This window comes from Podarcis pityusensis (genome assembly GCF_964106645.2).
Source record: "Podarcis pityusensis genome assembly, chromosome: 16".
NCBI classification, from domain to species: domain Eukaryota; kingdom Metazoa; phylum Chordata; class Lepidosauria; order Squamata; family Lacertidae; genus Podarcis; species Podarcis pityusensis.
Window position 1 is genome coordinate 40,689,671 of NC_138041.1, and position 25,637 is coordinate 40,715,307.

General features: G+C 47.8%; 2 protein-coding genes and 1 long non-coding RNA gene across 9 annotated transcripts in view; 1 reads left to right on the top strand and 2 right to left on the bottom strand.

Moving 5' to 3' along the window:
* KNTC1 (kinetochore associated 1) overlaps positions 1-11,375 on the top strand; it is a 95,083-nt gene extending 83,708 nt beyond the window's left edge. Inside the window, exons 57-64 of one of the 2 annotated variants that reach the window (XM_080986583.1) lie at positions 2,195-2,251; positions 3,783-3,837; positions 5,288-5,351; positions 5,983-6,112; positions 8,233-8,322; positions 8,426-8,568; positions 9,256-9,346; positions 9,898-11,375. In XM_080986583.1, the coding sequence (XP_080842709.1) occupies positions 2,195-2,251; positions 3,783-3,837; positions 5,288-5,351; positions 5,983-6,112; positions 8,233-8,322; positions 8,426-8,568; positions 9,256-9,346; positions 9,898-9,921 (654 nt within the window). In that variant the 3' untranslated portion in view covers positions 9,922-11,375. The other variant, XM_080986585.1, reaches the window with a different exon arrangement.
* The window catches only part of ZNRF3 (zinc and ring finger 3), a 256,111-nt gene that overhangs the window by 175,086 nt on the left and 55,388 nt on the right, over positions 1-25,637 (bottom strand). For 4 of the 6 annotated variants that reach the window (XR_013980651.1, XR_013980652.1, XR_013980653.1 and 1 more), the window contains exons 3-8: positions 24,606-24,680; positions 24,298-24,429; positions 22,429-22,539; positions 20,908-21,075; positions 20,178-20,280; positions 14,200-19,864 (exon numbers count right to left, since the gene is read on the bottom strand). Coding sequence is in view for 2 of the 6 variants with exons in the window: in XM_080986592.1 (XP_080842718.1) it covers positions 18,087-19,864; positions 20,178-20,280; positions 20,908-21,075; positions 22,429-22,539; positions 24,298-24,429; positions 24,606-24,680 (2,367 nt within the window). In the remaining 4 variants the exon portion in view is untranslated. Of the gene's footprint in view, positions 1-12,050; positions 19,865-20,177; positions 20,281-20,907; positions 21,076-22,428; positions 22,540-24,297; positions 24,430-24,605; positions 24,681-25,637 lie in introns of those variants that run through there. The other 2 variants (XM_080986593.1, XM_080986592.1) reach the window with 2 other exon arrangements.
* LOC308466090 overlaps positions 12,051-25,637 on the bottom strand; it is a 190,401-nt gene continuing 176,814 nt past the window's right edge. Inside the window, exon 2 of the long non-coding RNA XR_013980657.1 lies at positions 12,051-14,194. This is a non-coding gene — a long non-coding RNA (uncharacterized lncRNA). The remainder of the gene's footprint in view (positions 14,195-25,637) is intronic.

A 25,637-nucleotide genomic window follows, 5' to 3' on the forward strand; every position in this document is an offset into this window, starting at 1 on the left:
GTTAAAGCAAATAAGGCCTTTAAGAACCATATTGTCAGAAAATCACTGTTTAATGTCTGGACAAAATATAAAGACTTGTTGGAAAATAAAACTCCAAGGTGGCTTTCACCTTTGGAAGCTAAGGCCCGAAAAAGACCCAATATGGAGGCTAAATGGCCAAAATATTGGGAAATATTAGAAAAAGATGGAGACAACTGGAAATTGCAGAGTTTGGAGAAAATGAAGGATAAAGTGCGAGACTGGTTACATTACGCTCAGATTAAAGAAGTCTTTAAAAATGACAAGAAATTAGGGTTCCAGGTGGAGAAATCGAAACTAGAAACAGAACTGTTAGAACCAAAGTCTAAGGTACTTTCAAGGATGTATAACTTGCTGTTAAAATGGAATACACAAGATGAAATGGTTAAATCGGCTATGATAAGGTGGGCGCAGGACATTGGGTACAATATCATGTTTGAGGACTGGGAAAGGTTGTGGAGTACTGGGTTGAACTTTACTGCATGCAATGCTTTGAAAGAAAATGTAATGAAAATGATATATAGATGGTATATGACCCCAGTCAAACTTGCAAAAATATACCACCTGCCTGATAATAAATGTTGGAAATGTAAAGAGAGTGAAGGAACATTCTTCCACCTCTGGTGGACTTGCCCTAAAGTGAAGGCGTTCTGGGAAATGATTTATAATGAACTGAAAAAGGTATTTAAGTATACCTTCACAAAGAAACCAGAGGCCTTTCTTTTGGGTATTGTCGGCCAAGGGGTGGTAAAGAAGGACTGGACATTTTTTATGTATGCAACAACAGCAGCAAGGATACTACTTGCAAAGCACTGGAAAGCTCAAGATCTACCCACACTGGAAGAATGGCAGATGCAACTGATAGACTATATGGAACTGGCCGAGATGACCGGCAGAATTCGTGACCTGGGAGAAGAGAAGATGGAGGAGGACTGGAAGAAATTTAAGAACTATTTACAAAAACATTGTAATTTGAGTGAATGTTAAGCAGGATGCTAGATCATAAATAATTGAGCACCACTAAATTAGATGATTTAAGATAATAAGTGAGATTGACAAAATATAAACTTTTTTGAGAATTATAAGATTATAAATTTACAGATGGGATATAAGAATGCAAATAAGATAATAAATTGCTGGCAAAAAGTTACAACGATGAAAGTGGGAGCGGGAGATGTGAGGAAGTCCAAAGAAAATGTGAAATTATGTTAAGACATATGTTATACTGTTTATTATATTTATTTTTATTGTAAACCCCAATAAATATTTAAAAAAAAAAGAAATATATATATATATATATATATATATATATATATATATAAAATTGTCCAGTAGCACCTTAGAGACCAACTAAATTTGTTCTTGGTATGAGCTTTTGTGTGCAAGCACACAAAGTAGTATCTGAAGTAGTGTGCCTGCACATGAAAGCTTATTCCAAGAACAAACTTAGTTGGTCTCTAAGGTGCTACTGGACAATTTTTTTATTTTTATTTTTTTTTTATTTTCAGAAGGGGCTGTCTTCATCATTTAATTAACCAACTCAAGATGTGGTGATGGTCACCAAATTGGGATGGCTTTGCAAGAGGATTAGACAGATTTACAGAGGATGAGGCTCCCATTAGCTGCTAATCATAATGGCTGTGTGCTGCCTCCAGAATCAGCAGCTGTGTGGCTCTCAGTAACTCTTGCCAAAGCCCCGGAGTTGGGAGAGGCCTGTGGCGCTTGTGTCCCACCTGTGGGCATCCCAGCACCATCTGGTCGGAATTGATGTTGATGTTTTATGTTATAAGACACCTTGTATGTATTAGGAAAGGTGGGATAATTTAAAAAACAATAATGATAAAAACAAATCTATTCACTATTCATCCTTTTTTTCTATTTAGGTTATTCTCATTTGCCTCATTTCATTTCTCATTTGGTTATTTGTCTCATTCTCAGACCAATTAATGGGGGAAGATTGCATTGGGGGACGTCTTGAATTCCATGTCAATGTTTGTTTATTAACTTTTGGGTTTTCATAGACAAGCTAGAAAACTCAAAAGGTGCGTGTTATCCTCTATTGTCTGATAAAGATGGGAGAGAATTAAACAACGCCATGCCCTCCATTAAAGTTGCATCTTAACAGTATCCTCTTGCTGTGCTTATACAATCCTTGAAAATGCCTTGTGTATTTCAGGTTCATTATCTGAAGAAGGTTTTGACAGAGGTTACTGGGATCTATTCCTTATGGCAGGTGCGTGAATTCTCACTCCCTCTCAAGCTGGAATATTTGCCCAACTTTAAAAAGAAATGAGTGTAGTAATTTGTTTATTTGCAGACAATTTAATATTTAATATTAAAAGGTCATTGATGTTACCGATTGCCTCCAAAGCCCTGAGTGCCTTTCTACCAGCTGTGGCCTGGACAGGAGGAGCCTGGCTGCCCTTAGTAATCTATGTACCTAGACTATGTGTGGGGTTGCCTTTTTAAAACTCTCCAGAAATTGCAGTTAGTCCAAAATGCAGCTCCAAAGTTGTTGTAGTTAGGAGTTAAGATCACATTGCACTTAATGGTTTACCCACTAAAATGGCTCCAAGTTCAATTTCAGGTTCAATTCAATGTCCTCATTTTTAAGGTGTAAAATATTTCATTACTGGGACTGTAGTACCTGAAGGGCCACTTTTCTCCACATGTGTCCACCTAGACTCTTCAGACCTTCAGCAGAGGCCCTGCCTGAATGCCCTTGCCCTCGGAGGTGCAGCAAAGAGCCCGACTTGGCAGTGGCAGCATAACTGGGTTGCACTTTGCAGGGAGACTTACTGGGCAGTTAACTCGAAATAATTTGTGCACAAGGCAAAAATACTTTAATTTCCCCCCAAGCTTTTTAATCCACTCTTCATTGCTTTCCTGCAGCTTGATGTTTATTTTTTTATTTCACTGACTGCAGATGGTGTCCCCTGCCCACTGCTGCTAATCAGGGCACATTCATGGTGCCCTGTGAGCCTAGTACCGCTTTGTGAGACTTGCAAAAATGGCACTGGGCTTGCGGGGCGATGTGAGCTGTTGTGTCCCTCTCAGCCTCCCTCCAGCTTGAGGGTGCTGAGAAGGATGCAACAGCTTACAACGTGGCAAGGCGCCGTGATGCGCCCCTCCGCCAAACCATGCCCAGGCCAACGGCCCCTCAGCCTCACCCACCCCATGCGATACCGCTGAGTGGTGGCAGGTGACTCCCTACTTAAGGGGACAGAGCCGCAGTGGGTGGAGGTAACAGGATGTCCCAGGAGGTGTGCTGTCTTCCAGGTGCAAAGATTTACTATGTAACAGAGGTTGCCATGTCTTATAAAACCCATTGACCACAACCCCTTCCTTCTGATTCATGTGGGTACAAACAATACTGACACACACAGCCTTTAATGTATAGAAAAGGACTCTGAGAATCTGAGCAGGAAGTTGAAGGGTCTTGGGGCATTGGTGGTTTTTTCATCACTCTTTCCTGTTGAAGGTCATGGCCCAGCAACAGAGAGGAAAACACTGGAAGTAAACCACTGGCTGCACAGTGGTTTTTGTTAGGGAAGATTTGACTTCTTTGACTGTGGTCTCCAGTTCCTTGAGGAAGGACTTCTGGCAAGAGTTGGGTTGCACATCACAGCAGTTGGCAAGAATGTTTGCTAAGAGTCTCACAAATCTGATCAGGAGAGCGTTAACCTATATTCTTGACAGGATCCACTAACCAATAAGTAGGGCATTCTCTCAGGCATTTGAATATTTGTTTTAACTTTCCGCAGATTCCAAACTTCATCCTAGCTTGGCAGAATGTCATCCTGGCGCCATGCCTTTCAGGTTAGTTCTGTTTCTTTGCTCTTGAATCATGCCACCAAATCATCACTCAATGCTTTTGTGCATTTTAGGTAGAGCAAGTAAAGTGAAGGAAAAGCCATCAAAATTTGGAGGGTGGATGTGGAATTCAGCATCTTGGTAACCTCAGGTTTCATTTCAGCAAAAGGATTCTAGCCTGTTTGGTAGCAAAAGAAGAGCCTTCAAAGCATGCGCAAAATAACGGATGAAATCTCAGGCACCAGAAAGTGGGTCAGTGGGATTCCCAGCAACCATGGGGAGGGGCTCATAGAAACATAGAAGTGTAGAGTTGGAAGGGGCCCCTGCAGTGCAGGATTCGCAACTGAAGCATCCATATAGAATCAATAGTTCAGTGCATTTCCCCTTGACCAACAAAAGCAGAATATGGCTGTAGTCTTATATACATTCCTAGGCAAGTCCTACTAAACTTAAGTTTTACTCCTGAATAAACATGCATTGCAAATCATGTGCATTGTTAACTTATAGAGAAGTTTTTTAAATGTACAATTTGGATTGGAATGAGTGGGCAGCAGAATAGGACAAAGTGTTTATTCATGCAGTGCATAATGAATGTATGGTATTAAAAAGCCACAGGATGTGCTCATGGTCACTGGCTTATAGGGGAATCAGACAAAATCATGGAGGAGTGGTCTGCCCAAAGGAGAAGTGATAGATCCTTGTTCAAAGGCAGTATGTCTCTGAATTCTAGTTACTGGGGAGCAACAATTGGGGAGGGCTGTTGTTGGCTTTCCTGGAGGCATCTGATTGGCTACTGGAGGAAGGAATATTGGCTCTTGGTCTGCCCCAGCAGAATGTTTCTTAGTTTCTTATAGCACATAATTTTTAATTCACATTTGCATATCCCCCACCCCCAATTTAGCCTTATTCACTTATTTGGTCTTCTGTTCTTGCTTAAATACTATGTGGTATCTGGCCATCCTACTACAATAGTCACACATTACAAAGATCACTAGTTTTCTATACTGTGTATAGAGAGATTTATTTATTTGGAGCATTTGTATCTCGCTCTTCAGCCAACAAGACGACTTATATACCATCAAAGCAAGATGGTCCCTACCCACAGGCAAAGGAGCAGGGAGGGAAGAGGAATATCAAATCTCAGTCACAAATCTTTAAACAGTTGTTCCTATATAGACCAGCTGGCACAGTTCAGGGGCAGGAGGGGCCTGAAGGAGCTGGGCCTCCAGCAAAGCTCTCCCACTGATGGCTGCCCCAGATGACACTTGTGGGGAGAGGAGGCCTGGGGGAGCTGTCCTGTCACAGCAGAGCCAGTGGAGGGAGCTCTGCTTCACAGCTCTCCCAGAGGTAGTTTGGATACCATGAGCTCATCTGCAGAGCTGAAAGCAATTGCTCTGTAAATCAACAATTCAGTTTGTAGAAATCCTTTCACTATGTGTCTGTTTTGTTTTTAAAGCTTCACAGCCACCGAGTGCTAATCAGCTTGAAGCATGCTATGAGTCTTTCAGAACATTATTGAGGTAAATAAACATCTCATGTGGGAGAAAGAGACACAATGTTTCCTTAAGAATTAAAAATTCCAGCATTCTCCATATGGAGCAGAATGAGGTGGCCAAATGGACCATACTACCTCAAGCTACAGGTGGGGAATAACACTTCTCCTATGTGTAAAAGCAAAAACCTAGCACATCACGGAGAAAGTACTTGCCAATTAAAAAAGCTAGCCTTTTCCCTGCTTTGCTAGCTTTATAGTTGCAGGGAATTTTAGTGTGTGAAAGCAATTTTCCATTGCTGCTCTTGCAGTTTATTTGACAGCTTCAGATGGCTTTGTGTGTGTACCAGGTCTGTGATAAGCAGTGCTTTTTTCAAGGAGTCCTCAAGGGTGTTGGCACCTCTTTTGTTGTTGTTAAAAAGTGTGGCATTTACTGTAACAACCTCATGGTGAGAACCAGCACCTATTTTTCTAGGGGGAAAAGCACTGGTGATAAGAGCATGAAAGGAACAACTAAATCATGAAGAAGTTGAATGATTAAAATATGGAATTAGTGTGTACACTTATACATCAAGCTGTTAGGCCACTGAAGGAAGGTTAATTTATAAAATAACTGTAGCTGATTACTGTTTCCTCCACTTAATGGCTACTTCCCAAAGGTGTCCTCTCGTGGCTGATCTAGATCTGACTGGGATTGCAAAGCAGTATGCCCAATTAGACCTGCCAGCTTTGGCCTTGGGCTGTCTGTTGCTGATTCCACAACCTGAGAAAAGAGCTCAGCAGATTCAGGTGAGTGAAAACAGACACAATCAGTTGGTGAAGCCCCTGAGTTAAAATTCTACAGTATCAATCTAGACTAAAGATGGATTGGGGGACCTGTGGCCCTCCATACAACTCCTGTCATCCTTGGCAACTGGCCAGTCTAGCTGGGGCTGATGGGATCATGCGAGTGAGAGTCCAACACATGGAGGGCCCGGCACACGGACGCCCAGGAATTCCTACCACAGGCCGTATGTGTTCCACTTCAAGCGTTTATACAATCCTGCGTGCTTTTTTTAAAAAATCACCAGTAGCTCTGGGTTGGGAGTAGGTCGCATCCACCCTGAGTAGATTTTGTATTTACAGTGGTACCTGCGGTTGCACACAGGATCCGTTCCGGAGCTCCAGTCGATCCCGAGGTGTGCGTATCCGGAGGTGCCGCTTCTGCGCATGCGCACAGCACGGTTTAGCACTTCTGACATGTGCGCACGGCAAAACCCGGAAAAATACTTCTGGGTTTGCCACATATGTATCCCAAAGGATACATAACCAGAGGTGAACCTAAGTAGAGGAGGTACCACTGTATTTGTGTTCTGTACACAAATGAAACTCTTACTCTTCTATTTTCTTTGACTTTGGCCTACTTCTGTTAAAAAAAAAAAGTTGCCCTCCTTTCTTCCTCTAGTTTTATTTTGTGCCTGTCAATTTAGGATAGCACTCTTGTGACGAAGATGATGTCACGAATCATAGAATCTTGGGACTCCAAGGATCATCTAGTCCAACCCCTGCAATGCAGGAATCTCAGCTAAATCATCCCTGGCAGATGGCTACCCAACCTCCAGGGAAGGAGAGGCCACAACCTCCTGAGGGGGATACTGTTCCACTGTCAAAACAACTTTTACTGTCAGAAAGTTTTTCCAAATGTTTAGTCAGAATCTCTTTTAATGTAACTTGAAGCCACTGGTTCGAGTCCTGCCTCCCAAAGCTGGAGGGGGAAAAACACATGTTCCCTCTTCCATGTGACAGCCCTTCAGATATTTGAAGATGGCTATCATATCTCCTCTCAGTCTCTTCTTTTCCAGGCTAAACATACTCAGCTCCTTTAACCGTTCCTCATAAGGCTTGGTTCCCACACCCTTGATCATCTTGGTTGTCCTCTGTCCTCCTCTGTACATGTTCCAGCTTGTCAACATCCTACTTAAATTGTGGTGCCCAGAATTGGACACAGTATTCCAGGTGTGGTCTGACAAAAGCAGAATATAGTGGGACTATTACTTCCCTTGATCTGGACACTGTACTTCTGTTGATGCAGCCTATAATGTTAGCTTTTCCCCCCTGCTGCATCACACTGTTGACTCATCTTAAGCTTGTGGTCCACAGACCCCTAGATCCTCTTCACATGTACTTCTAGTAAACCGGGTGTCTCCCATCTTATATTTGTGCATCTGTTTTTCCTGCCTAAGTCCAGAGCCTTATTATTTGTCCCTATTGAATTTCATTTTGTTAGCTTGCGCCCAGTTCTTCAATCGGTTACGGTCATTTTGAATTCTGATTCTGTCTTCTGCAGCATTAGCTTCTCCTCTCAGTTTGGTGTCATCTGCGAATTTGATGAGCATCTTAATTCCTTCGTCCATATCATTTATAAAGACATTGAACAACAATGGGCCCAGGACAGAACCCTGCAGCACCCCACTTGTAACATTTTTCCAGGATGACGAGGAACCATTAATGGGTTCTCTTTGGGTTTGGTTAGTCAACCAGCTACGAATCCACCTAACATTACCTCGTTCAACCCCCATTTTACCAGCTTCCTCACAAGAATATCATGGGGGACTTTGTCAAAAACCTTACTGAAATTAAGGTGCACTATGTCTACAGCATTTCCCTGATCCACCAAGTTTGTGATAGCATCTTTAAAAAATGCCTCTTCTGCATGAAAGCTTCTACTGCAAAGAATGTCGACTTTAAGACCCTGCAAAACTTTTTGCTGCAATATTCAGTACAGCTCCTATATAGGATTTCATAGTTTGTGAAGCTATTATCCTTTGCAACCTCTTTGAACAAAAGTGCTGTAAGAATCAAGAATATTTCTGTAATGTTTGTTTGTTCTCAGATGCTTTAAAAGATTTGATCCTGTTTTTCCCCACCAGGGCTTCCTATCCTTATGTCAGCTTGGGACTGTGTTACTGCAAGTAGAGGAGCACATGAACCAGGGTATAGTAGCTGGCTTTGCCATACAGGTACCCCAATTTCAGCCCTTTGGGACAAAATAGACAAAGACACAGTTGATTCTTTCTCGTAAGCCATGGACCTAACCAGAATAACTCTTCTACTGCTTTGCAGATTAGATGTCTGATTTTAGACTACATCATAAATGAGAAGTGTGAAGAGTTTCTAACCTCAGAATACATTCCATTCTTGAAGTTGCAGGAGATTCACCCTGGGAAACTTAAAAGCTTGGTAGAAAAACTTGTAGAAAAGAATAGGTGAGTGCCGAATTCTCAAGTTTCATTTTTCTTTGTGCTAGGAGGGCCTAATCCTACTCTTCTCCACAACTGTGCCAAAGGATGTTCCCAAGCCTTTGCTTCTTATACATGGAAGGGAGAGGTCTTGTTCATGTACAGTACCAGTGAGCCATGTGTGCATCCAATGTAAACAAGACACTGTAGCTCCTTTGTCGCTTCCTGGGCAAAGCAAGGGAGCAGCAGGCACACAGTGCAGGAGGAAGCTGGTGGGCAGCTTGAGCACTCTTTCTCCCGAGGCAGATGATGGGCGTGGAGAAGGCCAGGAGCGAAAATAAGCATCAGGGAGCAGAGAATGTATGCAATGCAGGAGGAGAGCAGGTGGAGAAGGAGCCAGCAATAGCAGAGACAGCAGTGGGTGGATCCACCGCCCCTCCAGAGGTCCATATCCGCTGCCCCGCCCCCCTGGCATGCTATGCTTCATGCAGTGGTTTGCCAGGTGCGACATATGCAACAAATGCTGCATTGGATTGTTGTCTAAATGAATACATACCTCTTCCCGCACTCCCACTGCAAAAAAACCCCCTACAGGTATTGTGATTTTAGAAAACACTTGCCCCTCTTCTCTCAGTATGCACTTTTTCTTTTTTCCATAGTTCAAAGATATTGATTAGTTTTCTGCTAATGACTGCGTGTACATGTTTTATGCAGGATGGATGATGCAGCAGCCCTAATAAAAGGGTATCTTAAAACATCTAGAACTCCTCTTCCAGAGGACAGGACATCTTCAGATGTTGTGAAGGTAATAAAACTTTTGTTTAAAAAAAGTCAACTCACCATTAGTTCTCCTGAAACGCTTTCTATCTATTGAGTTTTAAATTTGTATCCTGACCTTTGTTTCAAAGGAGCCAAGAGCATCAACCAAAATGATTGAACAAAGTCTGAGAGCATCTTAGCTGAAACATGTTAGGCCATATTTTGTGTGCATCTGCAGGAAACAAAACTGCCAGTCTGAAAATTAAGATTCAGTAACTAATGAATTCTCAACATTTTTATTATTATATCTATTTATAGCCTGCATTTTCTCCAGACCTGGCACAGAAGGTGGTTTACACAAATTAAAAGAACACAGATAAAAATGCAAAAAGCTAAAAATAGTTAAAAATCAATTAAACAAATGTCTTTTATAATCTTTTATATGCTTTATCTTTTTGTATTTTATCTGTGTTGTTTTATGTAAGCCGCCTAACAGATGCAAATGTTTAATAGACATAGAATAACATACATACTTAGTACACATTCTGTTTCTTATAGAAAACTTGAGTGGCTGGTAATTTCTTTTTCTTCCTTCAGATGTACTTCAACGAGCTGGCATAGAAGTCTTGTCATTCATATATATGCAGAAAGCCGTTTATGAGGTCTCATTATCCTGTATAGCTACGCTTTTTGTATTTTACTTGGCACTGTATTTAATTTGCACCAAAAATTCACTAAAAATAACTGTTACAAATCTTGTTTGAGATTTCTCTGCTTATGAAGAGAGAAACTTTGCCTAAAATCAAGGCAGCGCTAAGTTTCAGGGAATTACTGCATCCTTGTTGCACTTTGAAATTATTTGCAAATCCTATGATACTTTGATATCAAGACTGTTTTTAAACTGCTTTTATTTCAGTGCAGATAAATCTGACATTAAATCTGACATTGCCCCAACATGGCAACCACAGTGTTTTGTCACGAGCCTGACACAAGCTAAGGGGTATTTCACCCACCCAAGTAATTCCACTGTCATTTCAAGATGGCACCTTTCCCGCAAGCCCTACCCCCCGGCCACTGCTCAACATGCCACCAGACATCTCTGCAGCAGCAGTTCCAAGCTTCAGGCTGTTGTTTGGTGCAGCAACATTGCACAAGGCCTTGCACTGGATGGAATTACAATACGGACTTGTACTTTTTCAGGTTTTGTGAGGCTTCTCCCTTAGCTATTGAAAAAATATAGTTGCCTCTCTTTTCTCCTGGTTTTCAATCCATTGGCTTAAGGAACCACTGAAATACAGTGGTACCTCGGATTACTTATGCTTCAGGTTACATCCGCTTCAGGTTACAGACTCCGCTAACCCAGAAATAGTACCTTGGGTTAAGAACTTTGCTTCAGGATGAGAACAGAAATCGTGCAGTGGCAGCACGGCAGCAGCAGGAGGCCCCATTAGCTAAAGTGGTATCTCAGGTTAAGAACAGTTTCAGATTAAGAACGGACCTCCAGAACAAATTAAGTACGTAACCAGAGGTACTACTGTACACTCAGTAGAGTTTAATTTTCTGTCTAATATGTGAGACTTGGTTATTGCTTGCACATGAGGGTAGATTTGCAGTGGATTTAAGAGCACCTCCACCTTGCTTGGAAAAAGCCTTGCACTTCAAGGATGGCAAGCAAATGAGATGCGCTCTCCACTGCTACAAGACACTATGACATATGTGGTCAGGCCTCCGATTTTCAGCTCTTCTAAGGCCCCCTTGCTTGGCCAGATCAGCCTGGAAACTTTCAGGCTCAGGTGACGTTTATCCCAATATTGCTTTCTACCTGTCCTGTACATTCGTCCTCCAGTGTCATGGTTTCTTCAACTAGGATAGAGAGCCACATACGTTATTCTCAGCAAAGGAATCCCAGCCCAAAACAGCCCCAACCTCAAGGAAGAAGACAGAAACAGAAAGCTTAAGTGTGACCAATTCTTATGTTCTTATATTGCTGGACAATGAGCCCATTTGGATGGGGTGAGAGAGGTCACTTCCAACATCTCTCTGTTCCACACTGAATAAATTTATGTTGCCATTTCTATGCTATTTAACATAATTCTTTCTCTTTTGGAGGGAGACTCATGGCCAAGAATAGACTCCCAAAATGGCCACATGGCTGAGGTTTTGCGCCCCCCCCCCCCGCCCGTGTGCAATTCAGCATCTGGAAGATTCGAGAAATTCGTAACATGACTAGCTCCCTTTCTGGTGCATTCATCCACTGAGTGTAAAAGAAGAGAGGATGGAGACCTCTTTCAAGTTAATGTCCTGAGTCCTGCTTCTAGCAGCAATCAGACATGGAGCTGCAGTGACATCAGAGGAGAAGCTGGTTCAGGGCTCAGAGCTGCTGCTGGATGTAGGGTGACCCCCCCACCTGAGCTGTTGGACAGGAGCCTCCCAGACTACCAGGGTCTATAAGGACCAGAGCCCCTCCCGCCTCTGGCAATGCCAGGGCTGTTTCAGAAGGGAGGCTGCAGTGTGCCTGCCTTCAGGCCACAGGTTGGCTGCCCTTCAAGGTTGAAGGCTCTCAAAGCAGGGGGGCCTGGTGCCAGAGGCATCCAAGGGGGTCTGCCGGCCTTTCCGCTCCCAACCTTTGCTGCAGCAAGCTGCTCCCTCCGTGCTCCCCTCAGCCCAGCAACCTTTGATCAGACGTGCCTCTTTTTCTGTGGGATCCCAGTCTCAGATCAGAACATGACAAAAACGGTATTTCAGATGTATTTCAAGTTAGACAATAAAACTGTATTGAAGGGAGGGGGGTTAAACAGACATTTGTACACTTTTGTTACAAAACTGTAGAGCTACAATTTGTTGTAAAATCACTTTTTGGTCGGCAAACATTGCAAAATCTTTGTGTGCAATTACTGTGTATTTACAGGCTTCCTGTTAGTGATTTTCAATTATTATTATTATTATTATTATTATTATTTAGACAATAACATCACACACTCAACATAGGACATGGCTTAAGATAAATATATTAGTAAATAAATATTCTGAGAACATCTTTCCATAAATGAAATGTGCTGCTATACATATACAGAATGTACACGAATTGTTTCCTAGCCTTAGAAACATTAAAAATAGTAATGGAGAAAGAGCCCTTTAACCATATTACAAATCTTTACAGTACATTTTATACAAAACTGTTTTAAGTGCTACAGAAGTTTCATTTTCTTAAAAAAGTTTTTTTTTTAAATAGTGCCTCATGAGCCCATCAAAATGGCAACAATTAATTAAATTGGAAGGCATTTTGGATTAAAAACATCTATTGTACTGACCATTACAAAACCTTTGTCATGAAGCTCTAGAACGAGGAAATGAAGACACGCAGCAGCCAGAAACTGGAAGCACCCTTGTTACTGGGGGTGAGGAGCAAGCGAGGAGAGAGACTTTCTAACCCAGCTCTTCAGGTCCAACTGCAAAGTGTCCAAGGCACGCAAACTCCACAGAGGAGCCTGTTCCTGCCTTCTGATCCTGAGACTGAGCTCAGGGCTGGGAAACCTGCTATTGGGATTACACCCTCTCCTCGTCCCTGACCTCTGGCTGTCCTGGCTGGGGATGATGGAAGAAGCAGGAGACCCAACAACATCAGCAGGAGGCCACAAGCGCCCCATAACCAGGGTGCTTACCTGTTGCCACTTTCTGAGCGGTTCCCCGCATTGTCACACACAGGTGGGATCTTCACCTGTGCAGAAAGCATTTGGGAAGGGCTTAGGAGAGCTTGCAGCCCCTGCTCTCAAGCAGGGAAGCTCCATGGCCACTGCACACCTCCAGCCTCTCCTGCCATTCCTTGGAGCAAGCCACAGCCCCGATATAAGAGCCTGGCCTTCATTCAACAGGGAAGGAAAGTGGGTGCAGAGGTGCATAGATGGCCACTCCAAAGAGTTCTGGTTCCTCCCGGAATGAAACTTGGCTGGTTCTGCGGCCTAGTCTCAGGGGTGAGTTCAGAGAGGGTGCATCCTGTGAAGGGCACATCATATCTGTAGGCAGGCATCCTGAGAGGAGATGATGCCCCTGTCACGCAAGTCAGGCGATGGGGCCCTTAGGGAGAGGCTCCACAGACACTAGGTATTGCCATCAATCAGTACCCAAGTATAAAGAGAAGGTCGGATTCTGGAGTGAGTCCTGAAGATTGATCTGAAATGAGGATCAACATAGAATGTTCCAGAAAGGAAAAGGCCACTCCCGATAAACACCAAGGCAAGACATCAGACCAACTAATCATTGCTCAAGTGGGGCAGGCAAGCTCACTGGACTTTGTAGCGTGCCTTTTGTCTGATGAGGGTTAGCTTTCAGTTACCTAAAGTTGCCAATGTAGACTTCCCCCACAGAAAAGCACATCTCAATTACCGGTAGAACATGAGAGACTTAATCTCATGGTCATGTGTTAGAGGCCCACATTAGGCAAAACATTCCTGCATTGCAGGAGGTTGGACTAGATGAAGAGCAAAAAGTAATCAACTCCCAGGCTCTGGAGGATTGGAAATTGGCCTGTGGTCCAAACAAGCCTGGAAGGGCTTAAACATGCTCAGGAAGGGCTTAAACATAAACAAGATCTGTTCGTTGTCTGGTGCTTTGAGCCTTAATTCTGTGTATCCTTCATAGCTTGGGAGCTGAAACACTGCTAGAAGATAGATGCCAGATTGTCAGACCTCATGGACAAGATTCTAAGAAAGTGCTAGTGACAGAAATCAGTGCAAGACAGAAAAGTGGGTAACAACCACTGAACCTGTTTAAGGGTAGTAGAAGGCACTCAAAATGGATCTACCCAATGACTGCTAAGGATCAGAGGCAGTGCCTGAGCATTGCTAGCAAACAAAGGGAAGTGTGAAAAATGGAGGCTAGAGTTTGGCATCAGATGCTGACACCCAGCACATCATTAGCATGCAGACTGTTAAAACTTCTGGTACTAAGCTGCCGGCTGGGTAGTGTGTTATGGTTCTGGACAGTTAAGAGTTAACACTCCAGGAGCGTTCTTATCAACTGGGTGCATTGCCCACATGACCCAGGCATTTTCCTTTGATCTGTGCTCTGTGGGGGCTGAGCTCTCTCTGGAGAGCAGTCTGTCTGAGAATGTGAGCAAGGTAGTTTCGTTTTTGTTAGAGGCAGAAGCTGCAAGCATGCAGCTAGATTCTGCAGGTTTTTCTTTTCTGTTTGTTATGCTTCTAAATAGTGTTAGAATAGAAGCACTGGTGTCGAGCTGAGCTATCGAAGACACCACATCGACAGAGACAAGCCATTTTACACTGCGAATGAACTCTGCTGTTATCCGGCAACTGAGGAGAGTGGCAGCGCGCGAGTGGAAGCGTGTGGGTGCCACTGGAGTTTGTCGTAGTGGCAATAAATCAAATTTATTGCAGGGCCGTTGCAGCAGACTCAGTGGGTCAAAGGATTAACGACCCACAAACTTTAACATAGTGAAATGAATTCACCTCTTCTCCCATTTCATAGATATTAATCATTCAGAAATGACCCGGGTACCAAGACTGCAGAATTCATTTAAGTTCTAGAGCAGGGACCAGATCTGCTGCTGTTTGCAGAAGTCCACAAGATTATCTACACAGGTGTGCTGGGCTCCAAGGCCCAGGCTAGATCATTCCCACAAACTAGTAATGTTTGCTAGATATGCATCTAGGCTACAAACTGCCCTTATGCAAGATGCATCTGTATGGTTCCTAGTATGCACTGAGATGCCATCTGTAAAGGTACAAGATGCAGACAATGTCCTTTGTGTTAAAGCATCTATACTGCATGTGCTGGACACAAAGTCTGTGTGTCCAGGCACCCAGGGGGTTAGTATACCAGGACCACAAGCAACCTGTAGTGGGAATAAATCTGTATCTCTGCCTGGTACGAAGACTTGGATGAAATGCCAGGACTCCATTATCATCCATTCAGAGAGACAAGAAGGTGCCTGCATTTAAACCACATGCCTCAAGTACAAAGAGGAAACCAGAGTGTCCTAGGTACCAAGATTGTCTGTACTGAGGATGCTCGTTACTGAGGGTTGATCAGAGTGTGAGGCTGGCTGCACACGTGTTTCAGCACCAAGCTGAGGAGGGTGAACTGTGGAGTCATCGTGGATATGGAAGTCTCAGTCATCACTGGAAATGATGACACACTGGCTCTAGGCTGCCCAAAGCACTAGTTGTGAATGGAAGTGTCTGAGCATCCAAAAAAACCAGATTGCTGGGCCGACTGCAGAAGCAAAAACAGAGGTTGGAACCGATCATTGTGCAGTTTGGGGGATATGACAGCTCTTGCTATCAGCCTTGTGCCATTTTGAGCTCAAACACTGTTGGCCCCAGTCGGTATCATCACAAAACTTGGGGATTGACAAACCTGGCAGCACTTGGATGGGATACAAACAGGAGTTGAGGAAACAGCCTTCAGCAAGATGGTCATCCAACATAGAGAACTGGCTGGGCATGGGCCACAACAGGGTTCAGCCTGAGCGCCATGTTCCCTTCTGAAAAACCTTCCTGAGATGGACCTCAGCGGAGCACATTTCTGTCAGGCAGAGGGGGTGTTCCCACTTGAAAGTGGCACCCTGTAAGGTGCAGAAGCCACAATTTTGGACATTAAAAAATGAAGGCAAAAGTAAGGATTCCTGCATTGCAAGGGGGTTGGACTAGATGACCCTGAGGGTCCTTTCCAACTCTATAATTCTATGAAAGCAGCTAGAAACTGCGGTACTCAAAAAGGAAAGTTTCCAAATTCAGTTCCTTCTCTCCTTTCTCGCTTTGGATGACACATATATTCAATGACAGGAAATAAAGTGAAATGAAATACATTTTGAGGATAAATATTTGTAGACAGAGAGGGAGGGAGGGAGAGAGTTTTGCTTGAAAAGAAACTGAGGAGAAAGTGGAGGCCCCTGACTTGAGGAAGTCAGCCGGCACAGGGGTCCCCTCACTCTGGAACAGGGCTGCAAGCTCTTCTAAGCTCCAGAACCTTCTGGAATGCTGCTGTGTGGTTGCAGATCCCGCCTATGTCACAGCACAGAGATCATAAGAGCACGAGGCGAGGAGGCCCATGGGCCAGGCCCTCACCTTGGCTTTGATCTCATATGCAGAAATCAAAACAGAACCCATTTTCCTTCCCTGTGCTCCCCTTGCACACACAAACACACTGCTGAGAGGGACTGCAGCTCACCAGGGAACTTCACTTGGTGAACGTGTACAATGCTGAGTTAATAATTACTGTCGGGTAAAACACTAGGGTCTGTTCGTTTAACCTAGAACAGGTTAAGAGCTCTTTGAAATTTATACTATTCAAGCTTTCTTTTTATTTTCATGAGCTGGGCACAAATGGAGAGGTTAGGTACCTTTCTGAATCACACAGTGCCATTGGTTTTAGTAAATTAAACTGAGGCTGGGGCAGGGAGAGAGTTCTAGGCACATTCCATTAAGAAAACATTAAACACCTTCCTCCCACAATCCACATTTTGGACACAGTTTAGCAAAATGTCCATCACAGACATCACAGAGAAGATAGAAGCAGCCCGCATACAGCATGCATCCACAGACCCCAAACCGTGGCATTCCCTGAGGTCCTGCCCACGCAGACCAGGTGCCCTTTGGAATCACGCCTATGGGAGACAGAAGCCATTGTTTCCACAGGAAACGATTAACAATTGGAAGCAAGTGACAACATGCATCAACAGAAAAAGAGGGAGGGATCTCTGCCTGCCGGGGCATGAGCGCAGGCAGGCACAAGGCACGGGCCTCAGAGCAGTGGCAGCAACCATCTCTGCAGCAGCGGACACAAGGCAGGGCTTAGGTCCAGCCTTAACCAACACACCCCTAGGAAGAGCAGCCCCAGGCTCCCACATCATCCCCAAAAGCCCTTTCCTGTTTCAGCAGAGCCTCTGAGATTACTGCGGCAGGTGTGCTCCTTGGAAACATTCATTGGTCCCCCGACCCCTCATCTTCTGGGGGCAGGTGAAGCTATCCCAGAAGATGCTATGCTCCAGAACGCTCCTGACGGCTGCCCCCAACTCCTTGACTGGTGCTGGACTGGCTGTGAGGAGGAAGGGGCACTCCGCAGCCAGCCTGCTTTCCCTGCCCCCTCGCAGCCACCCTCATTGCTGCCGCTCCTTTGGACTTCTTTTGCTTCAAGGTGCCGTTTGCTTTCTAAGGCAGGCCCAGATGATCTCTGCAGGCAGCAGGGCTTGATGGCCCTCTCTGGGCTCCTGCCCAGCTGCAGGAGGTGGCAGAAGTGGCACGGTGGCTTGTTACAAACACTCTGTGGCATAGAGGCTGCAGTGCACACTGCGGAAGGTGCCGTCTCCAGTTGACCACTTCAATGGGTGAGCAAAAGCTAAAGACAATTTTGAAGTCCAGCAGAGATCGCGAGGCACAAAGACAGGCTCCTGCTCTCATTAGTCACCAACCTGGCCTGGGCCTGGAGGATCACAGCCTGAAAAGACAAAGGAAGTGCCTCAAGTAGGCAGCCAGAGGGGAGGGCTTCCACAGCAACTACAAGCAGCTGAAATGTAGCAACCCACAGTTTAGCCAAATCTGCTTCCCTGGAAGCCCCACACCCTGTGCAGTAGCGTCCGTTCCTTCTTTCTGCTTGGGACCTTGCCATGGGTTCTGTGCTCCTGCATGCACAAAGGCAAGTGTCAAAGTGACACCCCACCCCACCCCACCCCCCCCACAGCCAGCACACTCCCAGCAGGGCCAGGTAAGAGCCTGACAGGCTGCTCTGCCCGATGTCCAGCAGGAACACATTTCAGAGTTCGCCATCCCTCATGAAGCATCTATGCAGATTAAAGAGCTGGTGTCCCACCTACAACACCTTTCCTGCACACCTGCTGGAGCTGCTGACTTACCCACCATCTGGGTGCCTCCTGCTGCTGCTGCCGCCACCACAGCTGCCTCAGGACAGCTCAGGAGGGGGCTGGGAAAGAGCCCCAGGGCTTCCCCTTGCAGTAAGTCCCCCGGCTGATCCTGCAACAGCTCTCTGTGGGCCTCCCCTGGACCCAGGCAGAGTTGGTTTGCGGCTGCTGTTCCACGTGGCTCCTCCCAAGAGCGGCTGCTGCCTCCGTGGCAATCCGTGTGAGGCAGGGGCAGCTCACAGTCCCGGTCCTCGGGAATTATGGAGATGCGCTGACCCAGGTCACATCCCCCCACGTAGCAGCCTGGCAAGGCAGAGGAGTCCTCTGGGCATGGCGTGTACTGCACATTGACAGCATAGTCCTGGGCGGCATAGCAGCCAGGCTGAGTCAGGCAGCTGTTGCTGGCCACCTGCTTCTCTTCATAGAAGCAACAGGGCACAGCCTCGCACGTCCCCCCCTCTGTCCTAATACTGTACAGATCTTGGCTTCTTCCTGCCTGCGGCTCTCGCCCAGAGCCACACCCTGCCCAAAGAGGCGGCCCAAGAAGCAGCATGCTGCACTCAGCTGCCCTGCCCAGCGACTCCCGGGGTGCAGGAGGGGCCTCAAAGCAGCAGGCGCAAGCTGGCTCCCGGAGTCCTCTGCAGGTCCGGCTGGCTCCCCCCGCCAGGCCCTCTAGCCCTCCCCCCTCGGGGATGGTGCCTGGAGGCTCCCGGTGCTCTAGCGAGGAGTTGCTGCTGTAGTTCATCTCCAGGCTGCAGTTGGAGAGCTGGTCCCCTGCGGAAGTGGCCAGCACAGGCAGGCAGTCGCCGTCCACCACATTTGGAGCAGGGGGCCCTTCCAGAAGAACCACGGTCCCTCTGCTTGCCCCACCCACCTCGCCCCCCCGACAGGGACTTTTGCTGCGGTAGATGTACGGGTCATAGTCACTGCTCAGGGAGCTGCGGAAGGTGGAGCAGCTCCCATAGACTCCCTGGTTGCTGACCTCGGTGCAGTCCACCATGGAGTCGCTGGAGGAGCAATGGCAGGGGCCCGAGCTGCTGCCGCTGCTGCTGCTGCTGTCGCTCCCAGGGCCGTCGGCCAGGTAGCCGCTGCAGACGGAGCGGTGGCCGTGGTAGCAGCTGAAACTGGAGGTGCTGCCGCTCTCCAGGCGGGAGGAAGGCGCAACGTGGACCACAGGGGCGAAGAGCCTGCTGCTGCCGCCCCCACCGCCCACAGGCTGGAAGGCACGCGAGGGGCCCTTGGCAGCGACGCCCAGGGGCAGCTGTCCATTCTGCTCTGGGTAGCTAAGGCCTTGGAAATAGTAGTGCTGGAACATGGTCTCGTACTGGGAGAAGCAAGCCGGCTTGGAGAAGTGGTGGCTGCTGAACTTGGGCCTTCGGAAGGTGTGAATGGCTGGGTAGGCCCTGTGCTCCACCCCGCACTGGTGCGCGTTCAGAGCATGGTCCAAGTGGATGGGCTGGTAGCTCCGGAGGAAGGCCGGGGCCTCCCCGTGCCGGTCCACTGTCAGGACGGTAATAGGGTTCCCATGGGGGTCCATGCTGGTTCGTGTGGGGTAAGTGGTGACCTGGCTGGCTCTGTGCACTCGGCCCGGGTAATGGACGGGCAGGATCATGCGCTGCTGGTGCTGACGGCTGCGCATCTGATTGGCAAGGTCGTCGCACACCTGGCCAGTGGCACCCTTCTTTTGCTCTGTGCAGAAAGATGAAAGACGAGTCAGAGAAGGCTCTTGCAGCAAGGGCACAGGGCATCTGCCCATCAGACGCCCCTACAGACCACCCAAAGAACTCTGGGGGGGGGGGGAGACTTCAACAAAGATGTCCTACCATGCTGGAAGGTGCATTTCCCCTCCCGTTCCAGCTCTACTCCCAAGTATTTGTCCATTTAGCCTTCCATGGAGATGAGAGCAAGAGCCATCTCCCTTGGTGGGCAGGAATGGACCTCATCTTCCTCTTCCCCTGGGACACGTGCAGTGCTACAGAACACGGCAAGTGCCTGGACTCACCAATGATGTTGTGGCGGCAATGCGGGCAGGTGTGGTGCTGCAAAAGCCACGGGTCCACACACTTCCTGTGGAACCGATGAGCGCAGGGAATGACACGCAGCTCCTGTGGAAGCAAACGGGAGCTGAAGGGGTGGAAGCAGCCATGGATGGGGCCTTTGTCTAGCTGGCCTCTGGCTCATTCAGAGCAGCTCAGAGATTGGGCTGGATGCGGCTTCTCAAACCAGGACCAGGCACACGTCCTGGCAAGCTCAGGTGACAGGGAGATGCTCAGCCAGGTGCCCCCTCAAAGGGCAGCAAATGGCATGAATAGGGCCCAGAGCCCCTTTTCCTTGCAGAACAAGCCCCCCCTCCACCATGCAGCCAGGAAGACTCTTGTGTTGCAAGCAGATGCCAGAGGCTCTCTAGTCACAGCACACTCAAGACACCCACCAACAGCAACAGGGAGGCCAGCTGCCTTGCTAGAAGCTTCTGATGAAAAGCAGCACAGAAAGTGTTAACACCCTAGATCAGGGGTAGGCAAACTAAGGCCCGGGGGCCGGATCCGGCCCAATCGCCTTCTCAATCTGGCCCACGTACGGTCCGGGAATCAGCGTGTTTTTACATAAGTAGAACGTGTCCTTTTATTTTAAATGCATCCCTGGGTTATTTGTGGGGCCTGCCTGGTGTTTTCACATGAGTAGAACGTGTGCTTTTTCTATGGCAAAGAAAGGCCACCTGCTCTCTTTCTCACCTCCCCATCCAGGTACTTCTCGAGGCAAATGGCGCAGTCAGAGGTGGAGCTGCTGCTCAGCGTGTCCAGGGCACCGCAGCTGCCTTCGCTGGGCCCTTTCAGCTTAGACTTGAACTTCCGTGTCTCCATCTTCTCAAGGGCCTGCACAGCAAGCCTGTTCATGGAATTCTGCAAGAGGAGAAAGACAAGGGCATTCCTGGGAAGCAGAAGCGGGGCAGCCCCACAGTGGCAGCCCCCGTTCGCTCAACCCCTGCATCAGCGCCAGGGTCAGGCCCAGGGGTAAAGCAATGGCTGGGGGTCTCCCCAGGCATGACACATGCCATGAAGGGGGTGGGAATGGACCTATCTCCTCCTTTCCACCGGGCCACAGTATGGACTTCCTCCAGATGTTAACGGAATCACAGAATGGTACAGATGGAAGGCACCCCCCAAGGGCCATCGCAACTAATCTCACGCTGCTGAGCCCCAGGTCCCCTCAGCAGCAGCTCGTATGGCCAACGACCAGAGACAATGGGGATCTGAGGCCAACATCGGGGGGGGGGGGGCTGGAGCTGTTCCCCACCTCAAAGTAGTGCAATGCAGGGCCTGTTGCCTTGCAGAGAGCCCATCCTGAAGCATGGAGGATCTGGGCAACACCCCTCCCGGCACCGTGAGCCCCCACTGGTTGCATTTGCACTTGGGGCAAGCCTCCCTCCCTCCCTCCACATTTAGGATGGCACTGACTGGCACTCACTGAGGCTCCACATGCCATGAGGCTGTCCCTGCCAGCAACTCAGGCATGGCTGCCAATGGGACCCTCCAGGAAATGCAAGAGCAAAAGCAATCGACATTAGCACGTCAGGAAGGCTTTGAAATTACTACAAATGCATTCGCCAACAATGCCATAAACCTGCCTGTGCTAATTAAACCAACTCCCAAAACATAACCTAGGACATTTCCAAACTACATTGACCAGCCAAACGAAAGCAGAGGTGATCCTTTGAGGCCGCCTTCAGTTCCCAAGCCAGAAGAGGAGCCACTTTTCTTTTCACCCAGAGACTGTTTACCCCAGGGATCTTGAGCAACCCTGCATGTTTCTACCCGCTCCCTCCAGAAGGTGCCTTTTCCCCTCTTCCCTTTTAAATCCCTCACCTTCTCCAGTTCTTTTTGTCTCTTTGGCAGCCTGCTTTCCCACTGCAGGAGCCTCCATCAGGACAGGACTGGTGCTTCGGGCTTTGTTGAAATGGCTGCTGGTGGTCATGGCAAGGAGGAAGCCAAGAACTCCCGCCTGGCCCATTAAATTGGCCAGCCCTGGGCACCCAAGAATCAGGGCAGACTCTAGGCCCACCTCACAAAGCCAGAGGCAGCAGTAGGGCAGGTCTGCCCAGAAGGCCCCTCACACCCCAAGGCCAGCGGAGGCCAAAGGATTTCTTGCCAGGAAGCTGCCTGCTGCCACCTTTCCAGAGCAGCCCCTCTTCTCCAGAGGAAGTGATTCACCTTCCCAGCAACACACGGCTAGAGGCCCAGGCAGCTCTTACTTACCTGGCTCCGGCGCTGCTTCAGTTTGATCTTGACCAGAAGAACAAGGCACACGAGAGAGACCACCACGAAAAAGGCCAAGAAAATCCCCATGTCGAAGTATTCGGTAGGTTGCTTAGAAGAAAAATCAGGGAGAGGAGGAGGCAAGAGATGGACAAAGATCAGCAGGGTTAGCTTTTTTCCAGCTCAATGACATACGCCTTTTGGTTACATTCTAAGCAGGCAGAGATTTTTCAGCTGGCAGCAGCAGCTAACATGTTGAACTAAACTGGAACGGTTAAAGTTTGAGGTAGGCCACACCCAAAAGACGCCAAAAGGAATCCCGAGGTTTCAGAGTTTGCTGAAAGCTTTCATAAGAAATTCTCCAGGGTTTGTGCATTCACAGAACCTGTTTCCTATTCCTCTGACAAGTGTGTGTTTGCTGTTTGCAAAGATTTGTCCCTGGCTGGAAGTGAGCTGAATGCCAGGTGAAACCCCACCTCAGAGACCTGGTTCACAATCCTTGCCTGCAACGTGCCTTGGGCGCAAAAGGTCCGGGTTCAATTCCTGACAACTTCAGGTAGCGCTGGGAAAGATCTTTGGCTTGAAGAATCACAGAGAAGCTGCCTGCTCGGCAGCGTCAATGATACTAAACTAGATAGACCAAAGGTCTGACTCTGCATAAAATAGTTCTCGGTGCTCTCACTCTGTGAAAGGGAATTCTACATCCCAAAGCCTGGTGCTAATTCAGTCCATTTCTCTTCTGTGATGCATCAAGAGTTGAAATCAGCACCCTTCCCCATTACTAAAATCTCTGAGCAAACATTTTCATGACTGAATCAAGCCAGCTTTAGAAGAGGGCTTTCACATATGAAAACCTCAACTTTTCATTGGGAAGTGACTTGCTCCTGTGAGATTAGTTTTCATGGAAAGGCACTTTCAAAGACCCCACCCCACCCCCAATACAAGGACTTTGCCCATTCACTCAAGTGCCTTTTTGAGCAACCATCACCCACCTGCCCACCAAGACCCAATCCCCCTGCCCAGCCTCCTACTAGGAATTGCTATGTCCAAACTCCACAAGCCCTCTGTCTGGGCTGGCGACTCTTTCTTCCACCAGCTACTGGCTTCAAGGCATCCACTGATAACTGTGCCCTCTTCATTTGGCGGTGACAAGACTTCTTTCCCATGCAGCTGTTAACTGCAAGAGCCATTTCTATAGCATGCCACTAGAAAGCAATTGCTTGGATTTCATTAGGCTCTTCTGAAGGCAGGGGAGGGTTTGGCTGCTTTTAACTGTCTAGTACTAAGAGGTGAAAGTCCCTGAAGAATGTTTACTCAACCCAAACATGTTTCTGGAAGCGCAGGCCAGCTGGAAGTGATATCTGTATGCTCAGCCTTCCCCTGGAGTGAGGCAGAGTGCCACTGGGTCAGAATCTTACAGCTCAGCTTCGCCAAGAAATCCCTAAAAATGACCTTGACAAACTACACACTTTCAGCTCCATTTGCAAAAAAGAGGAAGTGAGAAAAGAGGCAGAAGACCAGCCCTCCACCGGTGCCACGAGGTCAGTCCAGTGGTGGGTCCTTGGGGGACCCTGATCAGCACCTGGGCCAAGAGGCGAGAGCCAAGCAACCAGAAAAGGGAGCAGGGAGAAAGAAAGATGGAGGAGGTGTTCTGGAGCATGTTTGCAGTCTATTCAACTGGGGGGAGGGAATTATATTTTAATCTGAAGATTAATTTCCTAAACATTTCTATTATTTTTTGTTAACTTAAGGTTAAATACTAAGATCCCAGCTGGGCTTGCAGGCCTCTGCCCGCCAGTTAGCAAGCTGCAATAAAGCAGGGGAGCAGCCCACAGAAAGCCCTGACAGGGGCCTGCCGGGGCGCCTTACCGGTGGAGGCCGGTGCTGAATCCTGGCACGGGCAACCTTCTGCTTGTTGACAATGTTCATCAATTTGACAGCATCTGCTCCTTTCACATACACAATGGGCCTTTTCAAGGGGTCTTCCAAGCCCTGGTTCAACTAGAACAAAATGGCGAAAGGTTAAGCTATTCCCCGCAAATCAACCTTTTTCTGGCAAAGAAGCAGATTGCAGGCTCACCAGGAAACACCAGTCCCCCATTAGCAGAGGACCAACAACTGTACAAACGATGAGCATCCTCCCCTTTCACAATACAAAGACACTTGATACTGCATACCTGGTCAATTGCATCTGGGTTCTCAGATACGTCAAAGATGACAGCTGTGGCCCCTCTCTGAACTGCCCGCTTGGCCTGCAGGAAGTGGAGAGGGAAAGTTGGAGGGAGAGACAGAAAGAGAATCAACTCCAGCCCCGCTTGCCTTCCCAGCCTGTCAACAGCAGCTCAAGGAGGAGGAAAAAATCCCCTCCCAAGAAAGGCAGCTCCTGGCACTGGCCACAAGAGGTCAGCCATGAGCTGGACAAGCCTCCACTTGATGCCCCAAAGCGCTTTGGGCAGATCATCTCCAGTGGCAGGAACTGCCCCTCAAATCCCATGTCATCCGACACAAAGGCCACAAAGGCCGCTGCTCTTCAAAGGAAAACTCAACCCTCTGCAGTGTTGCATGAAGTCTTTCCCTTCCTCTCTGGCCTTTTGTGTAGTTTTGACCACACAAACTGTGCCCAACAACCTCATCCTTGTCCACCCCCTCCTGAAAGGGCACACTAGCCTAACCTACTTGGAGGGGGGGGCAAAAAGGAGATCTCAAAGCACATCATTCTCAGAGCCACCCCGCCCCTGCCCATAAAACAACACCGCCCCCCCCCCCCAATCTTCAACTCTTTGGTTCTGCTGCCGGAACAGTCCAGGGCAGTTATGCCACGGCTGATGCCCACCCCGACGACAGCTCCTCTGTTGAGTAAGAAAGGAAGCCAGGACGCCTTTGCCCGGCTTGAGAGCCCCCACCCCAGAGCGAGAGATTTGGGTGGCTTGCCCAGGCGGGGAGGCTCCACTCCTGCATTCCAGTCTGCTCCGCACTCCGCAGCTTCGCTGCAACTTGGCCTGACCTTCCAGGTTTCCCTGGCAGGAGATCAAAGCAGAGAAGCCACAAACCACCACAGAATGCAGAGTCCTCCTCCCTCCCTCCCTCCCTCCCTCCCTCTTCCATTTCCTCCTCTGCTCTGCTCTCAGGCAAGCTTTGAAGCCACAGGAGCAGCAGCAGCAGCAGCAGCATGGAGCAGGCTGGAGCCTCAGCCCCCCTCCATGCAACTC